Genomic DNA, 16,759 nt, shown 5'->3' with positions numbered 1-16,759 from the left:
AAGGTTGTATAATTAAGTTGCAGCTCCATGTACTTCCTATAGCAGCAAGAATGACTGAAACATCTTTTCCCATTATCATTACGAGGCCTGTGGATTATTTTCAGACTTGACTCTGGCGCCACATATCTTGATCGTATCTGAAATACAAATCTACAAAATTCACATTTTCTATAAAATAATAGTTTAGAGCAGGGGTCCCCAACCGTGGCCCGTTAGGTACCAGGCCGCAGAGCAGGAGGCGAGTGGTAGGTGAGCGCTCCCATTGTTGGCATTACTGCCTGAGCTCTGCCACGTATCAGATCAGAAGCGGCGTTACATTCTCATGAGTGTGACCCCTGTTGTGAACTGTGCATGTGAGCGATCTAAGTTGTACACTTCCTGTGAGAATGTAATGCCTGATGATCTGTGACTGTCTCCTATTACCCCAAGATGGTACCGTTTAGTTGCAAGAAAACAAGCTCAGGGCTCCCAGTGATTCTACATTATGGTGAGTTGTGTAATTATTTAATAATATATATAATATATAATGTAATAATAATAGAAACAAAGTGCACAATAAATGTAAAGTGCTTGAATCATCCTGAAACCATCCCCCGACTCTCAGTCTGTGGTTTTGTCTTCCACAAAACTGGTCCCTGGTGCCAAAAAGATTGGGGACCATTGGTTTAGAGTACGTAAGGGGTAGTAATGAGACAAGAAAATGAAACACTTTAAAATCTACATCTTTAATATATCAAGTAGCAAGAACAATATTTTATTTGTGATGACTACTTAAATAATATTTACAATGATTTTATGGGCACATATATCGACACTCGTACATTATTTTTGAAAAGGAAAGTCATATATATGATTAAAACAATGCATTGAAACATAATAGCGAGCCAAATACATCTTGGGCCATAATTTTACCACTTCTAAATTCTTATTTTCAAAAAATAATAAAGATAATTTAACTCACTACCATTTACTAAAATGTCCTAGTCAACTTGTTGTAGCATAGTAAAACTAAGCTGCCACCATGGTAACTTACACTCAGGGATTTTAAAAGGCAATAAATATTTAAAAAACTTAAAAGACAACCTTTTCTTTTGGAGTTTTATTTTTTTAGAATACAAAAGAAGAAAACAAAGAGTTTCATTTTTCTGCTTGCTGAAAGTATTTGGGTAAACTTAGCTTTAAGATGGGTCTTCCTTCAAAGATTTTAAATATATTTTTGAAAGGGTACTGATACACTTTGAAAAGCAGATTTGATCAACTTCATTTTGCTTGGTTTTGAAGTGATTTATCTTAGATTTCCTTTTGAAATATTTCTTCCAAATTTTCTAACCAAGCTTGGATTTACTTTACAGATGTTTCTTTTATGTTCTAGACAAGAAATAAAAAGATGCATAAATACGGCATAAGTATCATTCAAAAAGTTTTCATCATTCAACTTATAAAAATCATAACCATAGAAAGAAAAATTTACTCTTGAAATTCATAGTTGTTAGTTAACATAATTTAAAATACTACAACAACAACAAAGAGACATTAATACCTTTGGTTTTTAAAAGCGGTTCAAATTCATATTGCAAACTGAAGTTTCAGTGAGTGTGTGCACATACACAGACATCAGGTGAAGTCATTGAATTAATTACTATGTTCACCTTCTTTCTTTCTGACTAATAAAAGACCATTTCTACAAGCATTTCTTCCTTTCTTTGCTGTATCACCATTTTTTTCTCATTCCTTGGATTATTTCCCCAGGGATTTAAACTTCCATACTTTTTCAATTTAAAATTATCATTTGTATCTAGTACTTCCTAAAGGGCTGATCTTAATCCTGTAGCTCTTCCCTACTGCCACCTCTCAAGTATGTTCTATTTATGCCCATTCTTCTGGTTCTTCATTAGCTTTCCCCATCATTTTCTACTCAACAAAGTGTTGTTACAACAAGGTGCCATTGACTATTTTCAGGATCAGTTTAATTGCTTATCCACTTTCTGGGCCACATTAGGTTTGAGTTTTAGATGGACATATTTGCTTAACACTGTGTTTCTTATTTCTCTAATTGCTCAGTTAACAGGAGTTGCCTTTTTCCCTACTGATGGTCGTATGTTTCTTTATTTGTACATTGGTACATTGTTTGTTAGAAAACTTGGCTTAATACGTTCTAAGGAAGGCAGTCTCAATTCTCACTTTTTTCTGCTGTGCATTTGGGCATTTTCACTTGAACATTATAATGTATATAAAATATCTTTCCTTACAAACGAATACCTCTTTGGCAAGCATTGTGGTTTAGTATCATCTCCCACTTTTTTTTTTCCCCCGTAGTTGATATTTTTACTCACTTCTCTTTATACATGAGATATTTGATGCATTTGTATCTTCAGATAATAAGCATATTAGAAAAATCCAATTTCTATGATTTGAGAGTTTTTATAAATTTATTATTTGGCTGTAGAATTATGATTCTTGAAGAACTTTTTCAGAAGATCAATGGGGCAGTACACATCTACACTAACTACAGATACACATTTTTAAGCATTATTAAGTACAACATGTCAAACCAAATAATCAAGGCAAATTTTATACTTTACTACCTTACTGTCTGATGTTTCAATTTGCTGTCTGATGTTTCAATTTCCATTGAACTTAAGGTAAACACTGGCTACTACAGGAAGCAAGCATTTACCAATACAGGTTGACAAAGTTACTGAGGAATTTTATATTACTCTAATCTAAGGACATTGACAGAAAAAAGTAACAATAGCTTTATTGTTATTCTTAGAAACATTGTATCATGAGACACCTTTAAATTGCATCTGCTATAATTATAAGTTCCTACGGAGAACAATCAAACTATGTCTTACTGCTCTCTGTATTCATTACAAGACATGGTAAATGCCTAGTAAATAAATAGTTTCTGAATGAAGTCTTAGGAACTGTAGTATCAGAGAGACAGAAGTCTAGATGCTGGGGCCTGGAAACTGGCTGGCATGATATATACCACTAGTTTAACTGAAGTGGTTTTGTTATCATGAACTCATGTCACTCCCATATGTGGTTGATGGAATGTAGTATCTTTCAAACTGATGGGAAAGATCCATCAGTATCTTTTCCAACTTGCCAATGGGAGTTACAATATGACTATAACTAGATATAGACTGGAATATGTGTAGTAGTTATACATTGAGTTAGAGGCCAAATTATTCAAAATATTACGCTAAGAGAAAAATTTAACGTGGGTATAGTTTATCTGTAAAATATACTTAATTAGTAACATTAAATAATACATTTAGCCAATTACTTCAATTATTATGAGGCAGTAGGGATAACTAAAAGGGTGTATAATGTAGAGCTGTAAGATCTGGTTCTTGAGTTTTGGTTCCTCCAATATAGTATCTGTGTGATCTTGGGTAAATGCTTTTTGTGTTTTAAAGTTTCCTTATCTATAACATGTGGATAATCATACTTGTTCTACCATATAGTAAAGGTGATGAATAAAGGGAGATTCTTACGAAAACACAATAAAAAACGTAAAGTACTATAAGTGTGTTACATAGTCATACCATTAAATATCAAATTAAAAGGTGAGACATACCCATTGTTGGTTTGTTTTCTTGTAAGTGCTTATCGCTTGAATTATCTTGTCGAACACGTTTGGCAAATCCAGAATTTATGTCTGCAGTTAACGAAGTGTTTGATGTAGAACTTGAGGGGAAAAGTCTTTAATTTAGTTAAGCATTTTTTTTTTATCTCTCAAAGTTCTAATACACATTCTACATGCAACAGTAATTAAAGAAATAAAACACAAAAATATTAAGTTGTGAAATATCACAGAAGTGGAGGTAGTAAATACATTTTTGGCCCACAGAGAAATTTCGCTGTGCGTGATTTTAAATTGGATATTTAATATATTTATTCAAATTGAATGTTATGACTGTAGATGTATGTTACAATTCTGTAGCAGAATATTCCAGGGTGCTTTGCTGGCAGATAAGCAAGCACTCAAGCACTATTATTCAAAATGTAGAGATCAGTAGCACATAGTCACAAGAGGTAAAAAACAAAAAACAAAAAACAAAAACAAAAACAAAACCTAAGCTCATGTTACAAATTTGGACCAAGAACCCTAATCTGAAAGGTATAAACAAGTGAGATTGTTTGAAAAACTTTGTTTTAAAATGGAAGCAGGGTAACAGAATAAAAATCTCTAATTATTATAATCACAGAAACTGAAATAAAAAGAATGACCTGTTTTCATTTGCTCTAGCTTCAAAAATTTAATCAGTCTTACACTGCTGATGGTTCAAATTTCTTACTCAATTTGAGTTGACATATTACTAAACACCCATTATGGCCTTGTGTTACAGGATATACAAATAAATAAGGCACAAAAATTCCTGTCCTAAAGCTTATAGAATAGACATACAGTGGAGATGAGAAAAAAATAAGATAAATACCTGAAATAATATAAGGTAAAGCAAAACAAAAATACAGTGCCAAGGTTTTCATAATACAAGGAACTATAGATTCTTGAGTGTAGAGTAAGAAAGAATAATGGAAAATTTTATGGATGCAATGAGTTTGATCTGGGCCCTGAAAAACAGCAATACTTCCTAGTCCTAAGGTGGATCAATTTTTAACAGGTAGGATTGGGCGTTGGGTGGAAAAAGAACAACCTTCCACACTGATTCAAACAACCTAAGTTGAGGGAAATTCTGACTAATAAAGATACTATATAGTAACCTTATCATCAGGGGGGATATCTTCTAAGATTGCCCGTGGATGCCTGCAACCGAGGATAGTACCAAACAGGATATATACTATGTATTCTCCTACACATATCTATGATAAAGTTTAAATTATAAATTAGGCACAGTAAGAGATTAACAATAATAAAATAGAGCAATTATAACAATACATTTAATAAGGCTATGTGAATGTGGTCTCTCTCTCTCTTAAAATATCTTATTGTACTACAATCGCCTATTTTTGAACTGCAGTTGACCATGGGTAACTGAAACCACAGAAAGCAAAACTTGAATAAGGGGTGACTACTCAGTGGAAGTAATGAAAAATACACAGTTTAAGAAGGTAAAATCACAAATTTGTATGCACAAATAATATATCAACTACAGTAGTCCCCACTTCCTAAATGGTGATAAATTACTATGATTCTGTTTTGAATATTAAACATGCTTTTTTGTACAAATCAGCTGTCCAAGGCAGAAATTCTTTTTTGATCATTTGGTGATTTTATTTTTTCAAATATAAAGATCAATGTTATTAGTTACTTTTGATAAAACATTGTTTTTTCTTAAATTTATCCCAAAGTTGTCTTTATTATTTCACAGTACGATTATTCACTTTGGCTAGTTCCAGGACCCTACTTTTTACTCATAGCATGTTTTTCTTGAAAATTAGGCTTTTGAATAAAGCTATTTGATTAGAACTCATATTTCTAGAAATAAAATCCAACCCTAATAAATTGCGTATTTATATAAAAGTAAAATATACCCAAACATTTTTACGATTTAAATAGTCCATTGATGAAATGTTTAACATTTATGTTTTAGGTCATAAACTACAAAGACTTAAAACTGATATGAGTGCAAATTCAAATTATGTTAAAGACTATACTGAGAAATCCAAAGACACTTCCAGTTGTGTGCAAAATATATTGCCATAACTATAAATAAAGTGAAGAACTAACCTTTTGCTCCCTTATATAGGTAGAATGTTTCTACTCAATTAACATAATACCTCTTATACTATTTTGTCTGAAATAATTTCTAGTTGAAGTAATTAGACATCTTTCAAAACAAAATAAAAATGTATGGCAAGTATGAAACTGCTATGGGGTGCTTAAAAGATTGTGGAACAAACAAGAAACCAATTAACCAAATAAATACAAAACAAACAATCCAAAACTCTGATTAATATAATTGAGAAGTAAAAGCTAACATTATGTATGTATTATATTTAAATATTTGATAGGCTAATCAATTTAGTAAAATAGTCTGCTACAGAAATATTACATAAATTGTTAAGATTAAAAATCTAATATTCTCAATTATTTAAAAAAATCTGTTGGGTAGGTTTTGGAATATCCAGTGCTTTCAAACTCTAATGCCATTTTATGCAAAATAAATGAAATACATATATAGAGAGCTTCCCCTTCTTTATTTTTAAAACTGTATTAGAAAAATACACAACTAAATATGTATATAAAGCTGCTAAATGGAAAATACCACAGTTTATTACTCTGAAGCTCATGTAACTTTAATTGGGGAAAAGGAAGATTAAAAAAAGTAATTATGTACATTTCTAGCATTAATCTCTTTTAACCTTAGTTAATGGCAGGATCTAATTACTGGTACCAGAGGGAATGTAATATAACAATTAATAGGCTATAAGAAATCAAGTTACTTTCTTTACATGTCCTTTAATATTATTTCACAATATTAGTTGTTCATGTGGAAGCCCTTTAACTTATCTAAAATCACTCCAAAGACACAATTCACATACCTGGACATTTCCTGAAAAACCATTTGATTTTATAATAGCTAAGTTCACATTTAAAAATTATTCTTATCTATAAACATTTGTGACATCTAAGTAAACACAACATACTACCAGTGAAGGACAAGAAAACTCACTAAAACTAATTAATGGAACAAATGACAAAACTGACATTATGCAAATTAGTGATAAAAGTTGACAAAACAGATGATTGTGGTTAGCTAGGCTCACTCATAAAGTGACTGACTTCTGTATATAAACCAGACTAATTGTACAAATCAAATCTGTACCTTAGCAAATACAAAATTTTAAATGTTATAGATGAGACATTTAGGAAAAAATCCATAAATTTTAAATTTACACATTCCAAGTCTCTGTTATACTTTGTTTAGGAGGGACGAAGACAGACATTAAATTCACTTATGAGAAGATACTCTGTGTAGCACAAATAAGTAGGTTACTTGTAAATTCGTTTCCTGTTGCTTAAATAACAGGCTCCTGGTGGAAAATACATTTAAAAAGAGTCATTTTAAGGTCTTCTATAAACTTTTCTCCCCATGATCACATAAAGAAAAAGAGGTAGAGGAAGTCAGATCCATTTTATATTTATTCAGTATATTTTGTCATTGCATTCAATTTATAGTATATAAAGAATGTATCATGAACTTCTAGTCATATAACTCAATATATTTATGATTTTTCCTTATCTTTTTTAGTTGTTTTACTACTATATACCTAGGTATGTTTCTCTTTATATTAATCCTGCTTTTGGTTGGCAGTGCTTCTCAAATCCATGGTTTAGTGTCTTGTTAGTTTTGAATAAGTATTAGCCATCATCTCAAATATTATTTTTCCCTATTCTTTCTCTCATTCCCTTCTGAGACACAAAATACATACGTTCTAGCCTTTTAAAAATTGTGTCCCATGTCTCTTTCACTTCTTCCCATATTTTTTATCATTCTGCATATCAGTTTGGATATTTTCCTACCAGTCTGTTTTTCAGAAAAAATTCCAAAACCTGAACAGATGAATAACAAGTAACAAAATCGAAGTCATAATAAAAAGTCTCCCAGCAAAGAAAAGCTTGGAATTTGATGGCTTCACTGCTGATTTTTACCAAACATTTAAAAAAGAACCAATACCAATCTTACTCAAACCATTCTGAAAAACAGAGGCAGAAGGAATACTTCCGAAATCATTATATGAGGCCAGTATTACTCTGATACCAGAACCAGAAAAGGACACATCAAAATAAGAAAACTCCAGCCAATATCCCTGATGAACACACGCAAAAATCTTTATCAAAATACTAGCAAACTGAATCCAATAACAAACCCCAAAAAATCATTCATTACGGCCAAGTGGGATTTATGCTAGGGATGCAAGATGGTTCAACATAACCATCTTACAAATTAACCAATGTGATACATCATATCAATAGAATGAAGAACAAAAACCATATGATCATTTCAGTTGATGCTGAAAAAGCATTTGATAAAATCCAGCATCCCTTTATGATAAAAACTCTAAAAAAACTGGGTATAGAAGGAACATATCTCAACACAATAAAAGCCATACATGACAGACCCACAGCTAGTACTATTCTGAATGCAGAAAATCTGAAATCCTTTTCTCTAAGTTGTGGAACATGACAACTTATTTATTATTTAAATAAGTATTTATTATTTAACATAGTACTGGAAGTCCTAAGTAGAGCTATCAGACAAGAGAAAGAAAAGAAAGAAAGAACATCCAAATTGGAAATGAAGAAGTAAAATTATCCTTGTGTACAGATGACATGATCTTATCATATATTTGGAAAAACCTAGACTCCACCAAAAAACTATGCGAACTGAGAAACAAATTCAGTAGAGTTGCAAAATACAAAATCAATACAGAAAAACCAGTAGCATTTCTACAAACAAACAGTGAAATAATTTGAAAAAAAAAGTAATCCCTTTTACAAAAGCTAAAAATAAAATAGGAGTTAACCAAAGAAGTAAAAGATCTCTATAATGAAATATAATGAAAACTATAAAAACATTGATGTAAAAAAATTAAAGAGGATACAAAAAAATAAAAAGATATTCTATGTTCATGGATTGGAAGAATCAATATTGTTAAAATGTCCATACTACTCACAGTGGTCTAGAGAATCAATGCAATCCCTATCAAAATACCAATGACATTCTTCACAGAAATAGAAAAAACAATCCTAAAATTTATATGGAACCACAAAAGATCCAGAATAGCCAAAGCTATCCTGAGCAAAAAGATTAAAACTGGAGGAATCACATTATCTAACTTCAAATTACATGACAGAGCTATAGTAACCAAAACAACACAGGATTGGCATAAAACCAGACATATAGATCAGTGGAACAGAATAGAGAGCCCCAAAATAAATCCATACATTTACAATAAACTCATTTTTGACAAAGTTGCCAAGAACATACATTGGGGGAAAGACAGTCTCTTCAATAAACAGTGCTGGGAAAACTGTTTATCCATATGCAGAAGAATGAAGCTAGATCCCTATCTCTTGCAATATACAGAAATCTAATCAAAATGGATAAAAACTTAAATCTAAGACCTCAAACTATGAAACTGCTAAAAAAAAAAACCACTGGGGAAACTCTCTAGGACACTTGACTGGACAAAGATTTCTTGAGTAACACCCCACACAGGCAACCAAAGCAACAATGGATAAATGGGATCACATCAAGTTAAAAAGCTTCTGTAAAGCAAAAGAAACAATCAATAAAGTGAAGAGACAACTCACAGAATGAGAGAAAATATCTGCAAACCATCTATCCGACGGGATTAATAACCATAATATATAAGGAGCTCAAACAACTCTAGGAAAAAAATCTAATAAACTGATTTTTAAAATGGGCAAAATAAAAAAAAATTTATTTCTCAAAATAAGACATAGAAATGGCAAACAAGCATATGAAAAGGTAACTCAGTATCACTGATCATTAGAAAAATGTAAATCGAAACTACAATGAGATATCATCTCACCCCAATTAAAATTTTTTTTTTTTTTTTTTTTTTTTCCCCAAAAGACAGGCAACAACAAACACTGGCGAGGATGTGGAGAAAAGGGAACACTTGTATACTGTTTGTGGGGATGTAAATTAGTACAACTACTATAAAGAAAAGTTTGAAGATTCCTCGAAAAACTAAAAATAGTGCCATCATATGATCCAGCAATCCCCCTGCTAGATATATACTAAAATGAAAGGAAATCAGTATATTGAAAAGATATAAACACTACCATGTTTATTGCAACACTATGCATAATAGCCAAGATTTGGAAGCAACCTAAGTGCCAATCAACAGATGAATAGACAAAGAAAATATGGTACGTATACACAATGGAGTACCATTCAGCCATGAAACAAGAATGAGACCCTGTCATTTGCAACAACGTGGATGGAACTGACAGTAATTATGTTAAGTGAAATAAGCCAGGTACAGAAAGACAAAACTTTGCATGTTCTCACTTATTTTGGGGAGCTAAAAATTAAACATATTGAACTCATGGAGACAGAAAGTAGAATGATGGTTACCAGAGGCTGGGAAGGGTTTTTCGGGAGATTGGCGAGGATGGTTAATGGGGGGATGTTTAATCTAAATATAATGAATAAGACGTAGTGTTTGATAGCACAACAGGGTAACTACAGTCAACAATAATGTACTGTACATTTAAAAAATAATTAAGAGTATGATTAGATTGTTTATAACACAAACGATAAATGGATGGATACTCCATTTACACTGATGTGGTTATTACACATTGTATGCTTGTATCAAAATATCCCATGCACCCCATAATATATACACCCACTACATACCCACAAAATAAAAAATAAAAAACAAATCTATCTTTCAGTTCACTAATACTCTCTTCTGCTGTACCTAATCTGCTGAATTGATTTATTGAGTTCTTTATCTCAGTAAATTCTGTATTTTCAGTTCTAGAATATCCATTTGATTAATTTTAATAGAATCTGGTTCTTTGGGAAAGTATTTGAAACCAATACAGTTAAAATTTTTGAATTCCTATCTGATAATCCCAATATCTGCCTCATGTATGAATCACTGCTCCTATGATGCTTTTTTCTCTTAATTTTTAGTCATTTGGTTCTGTTTCCTGGCATACTTTGTAATTTTTGTTTAAGTGCCAAACACTGATATATTAAAAAAAAAAAAAAAAACTATAGAGGCTCCAGATGGTATATTCTTCCAGAGGTAATTTAATTTTCCTGTGGCAAGGAGAGCAAAGATAAATCACCTTGATCCAATCAAGAATTGAGTTGGTCTAAGGTCTGTTTCAGACTTTCAAGAACTGGCCTATTTCTGGGCTGCCCTACTCCTAGTGAACTACCCTTCAGGGATCTCAAATAAAATCCTGATGTGTTTAACAGGGCCTTTTCTTCATGGTGATCCCTGAACTCCAATTTTTCTGTGAAAGCCTCATAAGAACATCAACACTCTGCTTAATACTTTAGCCTCTTAGCAGCTACTTTCAGCTTGGTGTCTTAGCCTCTCATTCCACAAAGTTGAGTACTTGGCGAATACCTTGAGGACAAAAACTGTACAGAATAATTTTGATTCCATAGTTTAGTAAGACAGCTAATAGCTCTAAGTTTCCATTTTCTGTTTGGCCTCTATGTCTTATGCCATAAAGTGGCAAATGCTAAATAAAAAACAGAGGCAGAGAAAGTCTGGCTATCTATAGCATATTTCCCTTTTCTCTGGGATCTTAGGCTCTCAATCCTGGCTACAATGGTTATTCTCCATTGCCTTCAAGCAGCTGTTGGTTCTATTTTATGCACTTTTTACGACTGTTCTTGATGGATGGGGTGGTCTGATACAAGCTATACTGTCTTAGGCAGAAATAAAAGTCTCTTCACTCATTGTATTTTAATCATATATCATAATCCATTAAAATAACGTAATTCTATGATGTAAGAAATTTGGTAATGTTTAAAAAGGATAATGAAATAAGTAAAAATAACCAAATAAGTAAAAACTGTCACCCCAGAAAAGTTAAAATTAAGTATTTTTGGCAGCTAGAAAACTTTTCAATTTATTTTTAAAACTCTGAAATAGGAAATATTTTATATAAATATCAAGTGAAATACTTGAGTTTTTCAAGATCTCCCTTTGATAATATAAATCCAGTACCCCATTCAGAGCAATTTACCCTAAGTATGCTTAAACATGAATTGAGAGTCTAATTACAAAAAATAAAAAAGCAATAGAAAATAACATATAAAGATTAACTTACATAATTACAGAACCAAACCAGTTTATGTTTAATCATACCTTGTTAATTTCCGTTTCCTTTTGGCAGCAGTAGTCATTGCCATGTAGGATGGCACCATGCTTGGTATAGGCATAGAATGCTTAGTTGAGAATGAAGAAGGGTCAAGCCTGTATATTAAATAGTGACAAATAAAAAATAATAATTTTGATTTAAACTATGAAGAGAAAAGGAAGTAAACGTGTCCATAATTAGAAAACCATTTGGTATTAATATAGAAAGAAAAACATTCTGCTGTACTGTAAAGATTCCCTTGCTAGCCCTGGGGTATTCTTTTCTCTTTATAACATAGGTAAAGTTGCTATCGAGAGATTTCTGCATTCCTAATGGCATAGAAGAGTGACGGTATTTTTCTTTCCATATTTAGATTGGGTATGATTATGCAGATAAAGTGAGAAAGATATGTTTGCTTGGATGACACACATTCAACCATACTTTAGGGGTATGACCATTTCAGAGTAAGTTGAGGTTTGCTAAACATCAATAGAAAGTGTGGAATTTCCTTCAGTGAAAATATTAATGAATAATAAACATGATAATTCTCCAACAATAGCTTGTATAATCCAACTTCAGAGTAAGAAGAACAAACTAAACATATCTTAAGGTCTTTCCTAGACTAAAGAGGGTCAACTGACTTAAGATATCAAATTTAAGACTTTAAAATATTTTGTTAGTGAATTAATATTCAGAGAGAAAGACAATTAAAATTTAATGAAAGTAAAACAGATTGTTTTATAATCAAAATGGCACACTTGGTTTATGAAATAAACCTCAACTAATAGTTGAAAGTCTATTTAAAAAAAAAAAGAATTGGCAAATATTATTTTTTTGTACCGTTGTAAAATGTCTTTGTTATCATTTGGTAGTGATTCTTGTTTGGGTAATTTACACTTCAAGCTCTTGATGTCTTCACATATAGTAAATGTAGAGTCCAAGTCCTCCTGTCCACATTCTTTTCTTCTGTTATGAGGGATAGCTACTTCACACATTTTCTGAGAATTATCACTGTTTATATTTGAGCTGATAGCCTGAAAACTTGTAGTAAACGATGATGGTTTTATTAAGGTTACTGTAGACGGATTTTGAAAAGTTTTTCTACAGTCTTCTGGTGTATACACAATAGGCTGAAGTTCTTTGCTAAGAGAATCATTGAGTTGCACACTTTGAGATGGTGGAGACTTTAGAGTATGCTGTCCTTTCAAGGGAGATGGCATTAGTTTTCTCCGAGTTCTTTTTTGTGTGGGAGTCTTAACCAGATTAGATCCACTTGAAGATGAGCCTATTCAAAAAAATTAAAGACACTCAATAATGTTTCCTAGTTTTTTTTTTTTTTTTTTAAATTACCCCCATTACTTTTAAAATGAACAAACTTGAATAATAAGGTATTTTTAGGCCAATTGATAAAAATCTGAAAAATATAAGTTGGAAAGGAAAATATAACAGTTTACTGCTAAAAACTTTAAATAAAGATAAACTCATTATAAAGAAATTCTATAACAGCAAATGAATACATTGCTAATATCAATATTAATTTTTAGGTATAGCTTTCTTGAGATATTAGGTAATTTGGAAACAAATTACTAATCAATTCCAAGAAAATTCACAATTTCTAGCTTTCATGTTTGATTTGCGTTTAAGATGAAAACAGTATTAAACTTTTATAGGCACAGAGGTTAACACTTGTTCCATTGTAAAATATTACCAGTTTATTACTTTTGTTTTGTTTTTTAGATTTGCGCGTACATGTGTAGGTTTGTTACATGAGTATACTTGGTGATGCTAGGGTTTGGGTGTCAGTGATCAGTTTATTACTAATTGAGTGGAAGTCTAGTTTAAATGAACAAGAATGGCAATAACCAGTAAAATTCTGGGTGAATGAAAGCATTGTTTCTGTTACAGTGTCAGGTATACACAGTTGACCCTAGGTAGCTGCAGATTTTGCATCTGTGGATTCAACTCACCAGAGACTGAAAATATTCACAAAACAAACAAACAAATAAACCAAAATAATAAACAATAAAAAATATACAGTATAACAACCATTTAATGGCATTTTTATTGTACTAGGCATTATAAGTAATCTAGAGATGATTTAAAGTACACAGAAGGATAAGTGTAGGCTATATACTATGCCATTTTATGTAAGGGACTTGGGTATCCATGGATTTTGGTATCTGGGAGGGTTCCTGGAATCAACTTGCCTGTCCCCAGGATATTGAGATAAAAACTGTAGTCAATTAAGCATTCTAGTTAACTATTTGTCTCCTATATCATACATAACTCAGAGGTTTGCAAAAACAAGATTTAATACTAAAGATAAATGAAATAATTCAAAGAGTTCAGAGTACTTTCACTCTCATCACTCTGGTGAAGTCAGTCTCCCAAATGTCAAAAGGTCACCAACTCTGATGATCTTTCTCAGCCTTATCTGACAACTCCTGTAGCTTTTCACAATTATATCTGTACTATTCTAACATCTGTGTTGTTATTCTTCTTCCATCCAGTAAGTGTACACATTTCCCTAAGGAGCTGTACTTGACCCTCTAGGTGTCTTGTTCTGTACTGTTTCTCATATTTCTAATTATCCTTTTACCATTTACCTTCTCTGTCACCTGGGTTCCAAATTACTACATTTTTTTTTAACCTTTTCCTTTTCCCTTGATTTCCCAATCTCTACCAATTCTGTCTTTTTTCTCCTTATAGTTAAAACATAATTCTGTTCATATTATCCTTCTTATTAAAGACTTTTTAGTAATCTTTAAATAGAAACAAAATATGCTGATATTTTTAGTTGGGGAATTCTTGGTCCTTGGTCCAAAATTAAGAAACAAATTGTTTCATTAGAACTTATTACCCCACAATACTAGATTTAATATTTAATGCTTAACATTTAAAAACACAAACATCTGGCAAACACCTTTTATCAATGCCCCAAATAATGACATATGTAACAATACACGTGATCAACTTCAGTGTGATTATCTTATATTTTTCAATTAACTTTTTTCTACTTTACCTACTCTATTCTGGTGAACTTCATGGTGTCTGACATGGAATACCTTTGCTTGGAGTGTACTGTCAATGGAAGAAACTATAATGTGTATTTCCATTCACGTTGTCTAATCATGAAGTAAAATTCCCAGTTGATCTTTACTATACTATATAATACTAACTTAAAGAACATTCAAAGCAGAATAAGATAAGTGTTACGCATTTCAATAAAGCTATTCAAACTTTCAACCAAGTTAGAAAATACACTTAAAGCAATCAGCAACAGTACATGCACTATTCTTATTATATTAGTTGACAACATGTTCTGCTATGGCTAGGTTGACAATTACCCTCTAGGAAACAAAATTTAAAAACAGAAGAAAAATATGATCCCTGTTCTACTAAGGAATTTTACTTTTCTGAGAACTAGATAAATGAGATCCAGATCTTAAAATAATTTTCCACTCCCTTTAACATGACATTTGTCAAATTTTCCATTACCAGATATTTTTATACTAATGCTGCAGTGTAAAGACAGTTACTTTTCTCCACTGTGCTGCTACCACCAATTTGGTGGCTATTAATAGCTGGAAGATTAACTTCTTTTCCCATGAGAGGCAGCAGGGGTATAGAGGATAGAAAACTACATGGAGGGTAGAGGACTGAACTGGGAGTTAGGAGACTTGGATTCTATTTCTGGCTCCACCAACAGCTCACCGAGTGACCTTGGGCAAATCACCTAAGCAGTGTGGGCATTAATATCCCCTAGAAAAAAGAGGATATTACCTTTTTATATATGGATAGGATTATACAATAAGGGTTCAAAGAAAGGCTCTAGAAATGCAAATATGTTTCAACTGTTAATATTACATTTTTTACAGGGAAAGTTGTAATTTACTTTCCAATCATCAAAAACTAACTTACTGTTATCTCTAAAACATATATTTCAAACAATGCTTCACTTTCAGTTTATAAGATAGCCGGTTTATCAAGGCTGATGAATAATATAAACCACAGGTATTATTGAAACAGGTATGTATGTTATTTGCAAATGCAGACCTTATAATAACATTTTAAACTTTAAGACACAATGGAACATGAAATCTCAAGGGACAAGAATTATACAGAGTCATTATTTTTTTAAAGACATACTTAGAAGGTATAATCTCTGGGAGTGGCAACTGTGCAAATTCCCATGATGGTGGACCACATTTTCCCTACTGCTAGTAAAGAGTGATAAAAATCACAGTCTTCCGGTAGAACACTGAAGAAATATCCACGTGTCCTCTGGGATAATCTAAGCATACACCCGACATTAAATTTAGTATGATCAGACCGACTAACAATTTGTTAGTAAAAGGAATAGTGGTGTTACAATGATACATCTTTAGCTATAATCCTGCTCTCCTGGCAGAATATAAGCTGAAGGAATAGCATGGAGATGTGGTAGTTAATGTGGATTTACATACAAGTGTTTTACTGGGCCTAGAAGAGATGCTACAGACACACAGCATGTATATGATATAAATCTAAAGAGTTCTTTTCATTCTCCTTAAGTTCAGATAAAATAAAAGGGCAGAAGGCAGATGGTCATTTCAGAACTACTTAGGCTGATTAGTTGCTTAGAAAGCTTCAGGAGCTAACCAGAGCAAAAACAAAATTTAAAGATTTAAATAAAAATTTAAGTCAACCGTCTATAACTATAAACATAAAAGGATAATGGGCCGGGCGCGGTGGCTCAAGCCTGTAATCCCAGCGCTTTGGGAGGCCGAGACTGGCGGATCACGAGGTCAGGAGATCGAGACCATCCTGGCTAACACAGTGAAACCCCGTCTCTACTAAAAAATACAAAAAACTAGCCGGGCGAGGTGGCGGGCGCCTGTAGTCCCGGCTACTCGCGAGGCTGAGGCAGGAGAATGGCGT

General features: G+C 32.3%; 1 protein-coding gene across 1 annotated transcript in view; it reads right to left on the bottom strand.

Moving 5' to 3' along the window:
• Positions 1-706: 706 nt before the first annotated feature.
• Positions 707-16,759, bottom strand: part of KIF18A (kinesin family member 18A) — an 89,746-nt gene continuing 73,693 nt past the window's right edge. Inside the window, exons 14-17 of the mRNA XM_025357715.1 lie at positions 12,680-13,124; positions 11,848-11,955; positions 3,587-3,696; positions 707-1,368 (exon numbers count right to left, since the gene is read on the bottom strand). Of these exons, the coding sequence (XP_025213500.1) occupies positions 1,286-1,368; positions 3,587-3,696; positions 11,848-11,955; positions 12,680-13,124 (746 nt within the window). The 3' untranslated portion in view covers positions 707-1,285. The remainder of the gene's footprint in view (positions 1,369-3,586; positions 3,697-11,847; positions 11,956-12,679; positions 13,125-16,759) is intronic.

The sequence above is a fragment of the Theropithecus gelada genome, chromosome 14 (assembly GCF_003255815.1).
Source record: "Theropithecus gelada isolate Dixy chromosome 14, Tgel_1.0, whole genome shotgun sequence".
NCBI lineage: Eukaryota > Metazoa > Chordata > Mammalia > Primates > Cercopithecidae > Theropithecus > Theropithecus gelada.
This window is presented reverse-complemented; position numbering and strand designations above follow the sequence as displayed.